General features: G+C 36.7%; 1 protein-coding gene across 1 annotated transcript in view; it reads right to left on the bottom strand.

The window, feature by feature from the left end:
* Positions 1 to 3,750: 3,750 nt before the first annotated feature.
* Positions 3,751 to 9,609, bottom strand: part of LOC111148208 (chromosome unknown C2orf73 homolog) — a 28,665-nt gene continuing 22,806 nt past the window's right edge. Inside the window, exons 4-5 of the mRNA XM_022504668.1 lie at positions 5,080 to 5,195; positions 3,751 to 4,276 (exon numbers count right to left, since the gene is read on the bottom strand). Of these exons, the coding sequence (XP_022360376.1) occupies positions 3,911 to 4,276; positions 5,080 to 5,195 (482 nt within the window). The 3' untranslated portion in view covers positions 3,751 to 3,910. The remainder of the gene's footprint in view (positions 4,277 to 5,079; positions 5,196 to 9,609) is intronic.

Below are 9,609 nucleotides of genomic sequence, written 5' to 3'. Positions count from 1 at the left end.
TACTTGAAAACGTTGAGAACCACCAATCTAGCCTATAGTTGTAGTTCACTAACTGGGCTCCATCTTTCCATCTCTCACTAAAACACATTCCCTAAGACAGAAGGACCATGACAATTTTCACTAATGTCTGCCAGTCAATTGTGAGGTCTATTGCAGGGAATCTGTGATTTACTAATGGCCAAAGTACTAAGTTTGCAAATGATTTACTTAAAAAAAATCAGAGAATGATTCAAGATGGCAGATTGGTAATACACATTGACCACTTACTGCCCACTAAATCTCATAAAAATACGTGTAAATAGATACTGATAGTAAAATACAATTTAATAGTATTGGAAACCAGAGAGACCTAGTATCAGAAGAAATAGACTTGTATTAAGTTCTGAAAGATACTACCAGAGAACAAGTGTTTGGAGGAACAAAACTAAATGAGAGAAAAACTCAGGAGCACCTGGGAGACTCAGTCAGTTGAGCTTCTGACTCTTGGTTTCTGGTTGTGATCTCAGGGTGTTGTGGGATCAAGCCTACATGGGGCTCTGTGCTGTGTGTGGGGTCTTCTTGTGATTCTCTTGTTTTCCCTCCTCCCTGCCCCTCTTTCGCTCCCCCCTCTCATGTACACTCTTACTCTAAAGTAGATAGATGAAATCTTAAGGAAGGAAGGAAGGAAGGAAGAAAGGACCCAACACAAGTGTACAGATGACTGCTGTAGAGGGAAGTTGCATAGAACTACAGGGTTAGAGCTAATGGATATTAAGTAGTAGAAAGGGCTCTGGGGCATTTATCAGTTTGAAAAATTAGGGGACTGCATAAGGAACAGCAAATTAGTAACCTCTCCCTGTTCTGCATGCACTGAGTGCTGGGCAGCTGTGGATGAACTGACTCATACACTAGGGCTAGAAAAACAGGCCAGTGCCCAAGTAGCCACTGGCCTCTAGGAGGGTCAAAAATCCCAACACACAGATCATCTTTAGATCCTGTCTGACTCATATCCCAACCCTGTCCAAAAGTCAGGTACAACAGAGAGAAACAATTTACACTGATAAGGATCTGAAAATTACATAATCAGAGAAGAGTATACAACCAAGAATCACCAAATGTTTGAAGAATAAAGTATAATACCAAGAAATTGAAGCATCATCCTCAACAAACAAAAATCAATAGAATTAAGAGCGCAGAAAAAGATGTTAAGATGTTAAGCTTTATTACAATGTTCTAAGAGTGATAAGAGAAGCTATCATATCCATAATATAGGAAGAATCTTGTGTATTAAGGGAGCATTTACAGATCTCAGAAATTAAAAAATAAAATACTAATTAAAAACTGTTTTCCATAGATGGCTGGGAAACAAATTAGTTAGTAGAAAATTAGTGTCAAGGGATTCTTGCATTACTTAGTGGTAAAGTACCATGAAAAAGATAATGAAAGAAAAGTTAGGACACATAGAAGATAAATGCCAGCATTCTATCATGCAGCTGGCAGTTGTTCCAGAAGGAGGGAATGGAGAGATGGCGGGGATGGAAATAATAGAAAGGCTACAGAGTAAAAATTTCCAGAGTGCAAGAAAGACAAATACCTTGAAATTGAAAGTGTTCAAATTCTATTACCTCTAGTTTTAAGATTTAACCATTCCTTTTGTTATACTTCAGACTCTCTCAGTTTGGTTTTCTTTTTTGTGATCTGTAACTTTTGTTTGTGACCCTCCCTTAGCAGAGACTGTTACTTCCATGGATTGTGGAAATCTCTCTCCAGGGAAGGTTTTGCATTTGCATTTCACCAGCAGGACTAATTTTTATGTTAATTTTGTGTCCTATTAGATGTTCTGCATGAAAATTCATATTCCAAACTGGAATGTGGCACAAGCTTGAGGTTGTACCTTCTTACACAGACTTTAGCCATGGTCTACTGTAGGAAGGTCTAGCTGTAGGAAGAGGAAAATTACTTGCTGTCTGCCTGGTTGTACAAGTGAAGATCTTCTAGTCTGCCTTGTACCGAGATAGGCCAACTCTTTGAAGTTCTAGCTTTATGTGGGTTTTAATCTCAACTCTCATATGGAGGCCATAAGTTTCTATCTCTATTCCACTGTGGATTAAAATTCAAGCCCTTAGCCTGTAAGACTTCTCTCCACATTTGCTATCAAACTCCCCGCCCCCCTCTTTCTCACACATACACTGAAGCTTACATTCTTTGGGCTCCAATTCTCTACTATTATCTATACAATGGAAGACAATGCAGCGATTAAAATAATGAGATACTTTACATGTGTCAATAAAAGATCTTTAAGATGCATATTGATACACAAATAAGCTATTTTGCAACATGAGGGTTTCTCTGTTTTGTGAGCTTGGCTATATATTTTATTCAGCATTTCAAGGTGTGTGTAACGAAAGGGGTTCACTATTACCCTTAATCTGTTGTATTGTAAGAACTGAAAGTTCCCAATACACAAATATATAATAATGGCATTCATTCATTTGGCAATCTATTAAAATTTCTTTAGTGGAAAAGAAAGGGATAAAGATACACCTATTGTCTTACCAACACTACAGATAATAGTGCAACTGATATATTGCCATGGACATTTGCTGAGCGTATAAATACTCTTTTGGCAGCAGAAAGATATTCCACCTACTGCACTTGTGTGCAAGAGAACACAGCTCCTGACAGATACATTTTGGCACACCAAATATGCCAAATAGAAGAGCTGGTAGAATTAACCACACCAAATTCATCTAAAAAGCAAAGATTGAGTTAGTACTAGAAGTGATCTAAGTAAAATAGAAAACAACTTAGGAAATATTTTTATATTCTAGGTACCCATAGATCTTTGAAGTAAGAATGTGTGTGTGTGTGTGTGTGTGCGTGCATGCACGTGCACATTTGTGTAACTAGTATCAGAAGTGTTTTTAATTTTTCACACTCTTAATTGTATGCGGAAGGACTAAAAGTTTTAAAACGAGGAGGGAGGGGTGCCTGGGTGGCTCAGTGGGTTAAAGCCTCTGCCTTCGGCTCATGTATGATCTCAGGGTCCTGGAATCGAGCCCCGCATTGGGCTCTCTGCTCAGCAGGGAGCCTGCTTCCTCCTCTGTCTCTCTGCCTGCCTGTTTGCCTACTCGTGATCTCTCTCTGTCAAATAAATAAATAAAATCTTAAAAAATAAAATAAAATAAGGAGGAGGGCGCCTGGGTGGTCAGTGGGTTAAGCCTCTTCTTTTGGCTGGGGTCATGATCTCAGGGTCCTGGGATCAAGGCTGGCATAAGGCGCTCTGCTCAGTGGGGAGCCTGCTTCCCCCTCTCTCTGTGCCTACTTGTGATCCCTCTCTCTCTCTGTCAAATAAATAAATAAAATCTTTTTTAAAAAATTAGAAGAATTTAAGGTTACAGGAGAGTATTATCCTTCAGCTGAAACTTTAATTATAGTAATAGTGATAGTGTAATCACATTGGTTACTTACTGATCACTGTATATAATCTCATTATCACTAACCATGGGAAGTCACTATTATCCTGATTTTACAGATGAGGAAACTAAAGTCTAGAGAAGTTAAGTAACTTACCCAAGGTCACACAGCTCATAGGTGGTAGAGGCAAAATTCCAACCCTACTTTGATTCCACAGAATAATTATCCCATAAGGCCTCTCATAAAAGTTTTATATTTGTTAACTATGTTCATTTTTGTGCAAAACAAAATTGTTTTGTTTATAAATAATAAAACAGAGATATGTCTCATAATCCACTACTCATCAGAGACGACTCTTAAATTTTTGGTGCATTTTAATTGTCTTTTTTCATTTTCCCATTTATGTAAATTGAAATTTGAGGTATTGATAACAGAAAAAGCAACTGTGAGGGTTTCTATGATTCCGCAATTCCTCTCCATCCCAAGAATTAGATTTTTATCTGAAGAAGGTAATTTATCCTGACTTATCCTGACTTTTTATTGGTGGATTGAAATCATGCCTGGGGAGAAGAGCGTTTACTGCAGTTGCTTGGAAGATGTCTGCAACCTTCTCCCTTCTCTCAGGACTTCTGGGGCATGCCTTGGCTGCCTCTCTGACGTCTATTTCTGATAAGTGATTTTCAGTCTCTAACAGCTCTGGGGAATTTTGTCGGCAGAGACCTGGTGAGATCATTTTGCTTTCCGCTGAGTTTCCTTTCTCTGTTTTTTTGGACTGTTCTGATGAGCATGACCCTAGAGCATTCCGTAATACCTCTGTTCCCGTAGGAATTATTGGCCTACTCCCTGGTTTTATCTCTGTCTGCACAAAAGCTCCATGTCGCTGGAAAGGAAAACAAAGTTGACATTAACCAGGGCACACAAGTTGCTGGGAGATGCAGCTGTGAACTTATGTGCTAGCTCAAGTTCTGGTGAGGCAGGCAATTCTCTTCCTGCCTCCTCATTGGCCAACACCTAAGTCTAAACTGAAGGCAGCAGCAAGATAATTATCAGTGAGACTTTTACATCAATGGTAAAGTAGGGTGAGCCAGAAAATAAAAGGGAAAAACAGAAAGTCAAAGAGGCAGCATCTTGTTTCCCGTTCCCAACATTTCTATCAGTTGAATTGTATAAGAGTGCTCATATCGAATTTCATTTCCGGCTCTGGGGTTTGCTGTGGATACACTAGCAACTACAGTTCATAGACCTCAGCATTTGTGATTGCACCCCAAATGTCAGGTAGTTTCAACAAAAGACTTAAGGTAAAATATGAAAACAAACATTGGCAGTTGGGAAAAAAATCCGGCAACCGTTACATTAATGTCTGACTTTGTATTAAATCTCAGATGCATTCTCCTGCCATGCCCACATGAGCATTGCCAACGGTTTATCAAACTGCTCTGATATTACCTTAAGTGAATGATTGTAATAATTGAAACCACACTCCAAAGACTGTGATCCAAAATTATGACATCATTCCTTAATTTTAACTGTAACATGTTGCTGAGCTTTTTATCCCCCTAACAACCACGTTAGTTTGTTGAAATAGACTTTTAGAAAGACATTCATGACTTGGAAAAGCTTAATGTTCTACCATAAACCTGTTCCATCCTAAAGTATTAAATAATTGATTCGGAATACTCTCACCTTTCCCCGGATGGGCTCATTGGGAGTTTTCCTAGCATCATATTGATGTAAAAAAGAGATGTGTTCTATAAAATTCTTTTGAAGTTCTGCTGATGCATCAGGAGAGGCAAGTGGAACTGAGGAAAAAAAAGATTTTGTCAAGTCAGGACAAAAATTAGATTTGTATATGGAAATATAATCAATATTCATAATCACACTTTTTAAAAAATGCTAATAAAACTAAATTTTTTAAAGTATGGATAAATATAATGGATGCAACATTCTTTCTCCATGAAAAGAACCAAATCAAAACAACTGAATTAGCCCCATATGAGGCATTACTAGTACTTTCTAAAACTAATATTAGTGCAATAATGGCTTTAAAATTCTGTTAGAAATGTCTCTTGCAAAGAAACCAACCAAAATTGTAGGAAAGGTGTAAATACAATTCATTTGTCAATTCATTTTTTACTACACGAAAGGCTATGTGAACTTTATGCATATGTTGCTCCCCACTAGCACTAACAGAATGACCTGGAAGACTCCAGGGCTCTTGCAGTTGTAGTAGAACATGTGATTCTTTCCATTTCCCATTGACAGACGTTCTGAAAATTTGTAAGACTGTAAAACCCTTTAAAAATCACTTTTAAATAGTCTTTTAAGCTAGGTGATGGGTATATAGGGATTCATTCTATTGGTCTCCTCTGTTCCATATTTTTAATAACTTTTAAAACTCACTTTATTTTTACTTTTAGCATGCAAGGTTATATAAGGATCAGAACAATTCCCTGTTTAGTGAGGTAAAATTACATCAAGGAAAAAATTTTAAATTTCTCCCTTTTATAAAAAAGTCACATATAGGAAGTTATGTATACCTACCATATCTCTGGAATAACATTCAAGAGATTGATAAAGTGACTGCTGCAGGGGGAGAGAATTAGGTCACTGGAGGACAGAGGTGGGTTCACTTTCATTGTATATTCTTTTGTGCCATTTGAATTTTATACCATATGCATATGTTAACTATTAAAAAATGAAATTTAATTTTTAAAAAAATCTTGCCTTTAAAGTTAGGGAGAATATATAAGAAGGAGAAATATGTTAGTAAACTCATACTACTAAGCATTAACGAATTCAATTTAATATTCAGACATTGATATAAACTAATTTTACTAGCAGGAATGATGAGTCTTTAAGTATTTATATATTACATGATTTGAAATGGCAATCTTTTCCCTGCTGGCAGGGAAAAAAAATGTTAACTGATGATATTTTCTTGATTTCTAGTTGAGATCAGTTGCTCAAAACTCATTTTCTACATAATCATTACCTTTTTTTTTTTTTTTTTTTTTTAGGATTTGCTAGTGTACAAAAGAACAGCAGGTGCCAAGGATTTACTAAAAATGTATGGGAACTATGACATTGAGAAAAGTCTAGCCATACTTACACATTATTTTTTCTACCATTTGGGAAAAGACTACTGGGTTTTGGGTGACTGTCATGGTCATTCATGGGGAGATGTTTTTAAATCTCCTCTTGACACCCCATCCCCACATTGCCTTGGGAAGGTCATTGCTTGCCTCAGGGGGAAGAAACTGGCAGCAACTTGCTAGCCATCTGTTGTCAACTGAGTAAGTTTGGAACAGCACAGAAGTCCCTTTAGAGTAAGGAGCTGATGAAAACAGGTGCATGCTGCCCCTTTGGGTATTTGCTCTGCTATCATTCCTCCAGCAACCATCAGTGCTGGTGGACTGAAAACATCAAGAGATTGCCTTTTCTTGGGTTGCCTGTTTTTAGGAATTTAAAGTGGGAGGGAGGGATGGTGTTCTAAGTAGAGGATGACCTAGTACAGTGACAGCAAATGGAAATGGTCAAGGTTGGTTTTAGAGGATCTGACACTCTCTAGCCTGACCATCATTTTCTTTCCTTTAAATTCACTGGGAGGCACACAAGCCAGACCCTGGTCTTTACATTTTGCCTCTACAGGGCTGTTGATTCCCCTTGGGGAACATGACCTAATATAATCTAGACAGACACTGTAAAGAAAGACAACAAAATTAAAAACATATACTGTGTGAGACTGAATAATTAGAACCGATACTCAAAGAATTTAAAATAAGGACAAAAAAAACCCTCAAAGACACAGAAAGTATTAATATGAAGTAAGAAGACAGTCCTACAATTATAGTGAAACAGTATTTAAAAATTAAAGGCTTATGGAAAGAAATATTTTTCATTTGTAATATTAAATCTGGGTTATTAATATAAATCATAAGTAACTATAAATAACTCTATATACAAAGGCCCCCTTTGAACCTTAAAAATCTTATATCAAAACATATTACTCTCAAAAGATTACCTGGACTTCCTGCAGACTTGATGTAACAATAGGATCCAGAAGACAATGGAATAATATCTTCCAAGTATAAAAGGTAAATAAACAACTAAGAATTCTATACCCAACTCTATCTTTACCCATTAGAGTGAAGGCAATTTAAAGACATTTCAGACAAAAGTAAAGTGAAGCGTTAGCTTCTCCTAAACTCTCATGGGAAGAATAATTTAACAACATGTGATAGTCCATTACATTGGTGACTCTATTTTATTTGTCTTCCACTATTCACATCCCTGTACAGTCCCCTCCTTCTGAATGTGGGCTGGCTTTGAGATTAGCTTTAACCAATAAGATATAGCAGAAGTAATACTGCCAGTTCCAGGAATAAACCTTGAGAAAGTCTTTCAGCTTCTGTTTCTGAAATTTTGGGAGCCCTGAACTGCTGTAAGAAGTTCAGCTACCCTCATACGGAGAGACCACATGTAGAAAGAAGGGCCTGGCCATTGAAGCCTCCTTGCTGAGCCCAGTCCTCAGAAGACCTTCCTAGTGAATGCAGTCACCCAAGTGTCCGCCACTAAGACCAGCCAAAGAACTGCCCAGCTGAGCCCAGCCCAGATTACAAAATCATGAGCAAATAAAGTGATGGTTGTTTTTGAAGCAACGGAATTTTGGGGTGACTTGTTATGCAATTAAGAAACATACTTCGGAAACAAATCAATTAAAATGAATTATCTTTTAAATAGTGATCTAGGGACATGTGGGTGGCTCAGTCGGTTAAGTGTCTGCCTTCTGCTTGGATCATGATCCTGGGCTCCTGGGATCAAACCTTGTGTTGGGCTCCCTGCTCATGGGGAGCCTGCTTTTCCCTCCCTTCCCCATTAGTGCTCTTTCTCACTATCTCTTTCTCTCTCTCTCACTCCCTCTCTCTCTCAAATAAATAGAATCTAAATACATACATACATACATACATACATATACACATACATACATAGTGATCTAGAACCACCCAGAGTCTCAAAAATAATAACTTAAAAAAAAACCCATGTCTTTATGGGAATGAATAAAGGAAAAGAATACAAATCTGAGCTATTAGAGAATTTCTTTACCCCAACATATCTGTTAAAATTAGACAACACTACCACATTAATTTATGGGAATATATGAGATTTTTAAAGAAGCCCACAATAGTGAAGAACATTTAAGTAGGAAAACATCAAAGAAGATATTCAATTTCTTAGTGGTTATTCTACTTCAGAATTCAAGTTGAACCCAAAGTAATTACTTAAAAGAAGCCTTGTTTTATGAGGATTACAAAACATAAAGCAAAGTCCATGAAGAATGTTTGAAATCCACTCTCTGTTTCTTGGAAACTTGATCTAATTAAAATAGAAATTTTCTAAACAAGGATACGCCAAACAACTTGGTGTCTAGCCATCTATATTTTACCAACAAAGCCAGAATTTATTCAAACACACAACTTGATCTTTATTGGTGGGAACTCAGCAACTTTTACTTTGGGAAATTTTCTTAACTTTTTGTGTGTTAGTCTACTTAAAAAACATTCATCTGTAATATTTTTCTATCAGAAACTCCATTCTTCTAGGTAGTATTTATTTTGATCTTATATATAATTATTAGTAATATAAAAAATAATGGTACAGATTTTCAAAATACAGTGAAAAAACGTGAGCATAATTCTAGCAAGAAATCATTATGATGCTACACCTTGGTGCAAAAGAAACAACACTAAAGCCTACTTCAGAAAATTTTTTTCATGATAATAATCTGATATTGTAATTCAAGAAAACATTAAGATATCAAGTCATTGATAAAAAATGCAACTTTTATTTAAGTAGGACTTTCCTCACAAATTAGATCAGCCTTTCCAATTTATAAAGTTTTATGATATAAAACCCAGAGTGAACACTTATTCTTATAGCAACTCAGGATATGATGGAGCCCAGTCATTTGTTGAAGTGACCGTGGATGGCAGCCAGGAAATTGTGTGGTGGTACAAGAATAAAGGGCACTTTCATTATCAGCACAAAATGACATTGCTGAAATGCCAAAGACCAGGCGTAATTAAATGGGCTGATGGAACAGAATGACCAGGAGATGACTTTTAATTGATATGATGCATGTTTACATCCACAGTTTTGAAGTCTGTATGTATATGCACATATATATACATATACGTAAAATCTGGAATATACAAA

The sequence above is a fragment of the Enhydra lutris genome, unplaced genomic scaffold (assembly GCF_002288905.1).
Source record: "Enhydra lutris kenyoni isolate GAN:26980312 unplaced genomic scaffold, ASM228890v2 scaffoldscaffold18, whole genome shotgun sequence".
NCBI lineage: Eukaryota > Metazoa > Chordata > Mammalia > Carnivora > Mustelidae > Enhydra > Enhydra lutris.
The sequence above is the reverse complement of the archived record's forward strand: the minus strand, read 5'-3'. Positions and strand labels throughout refer to the sequence as shown.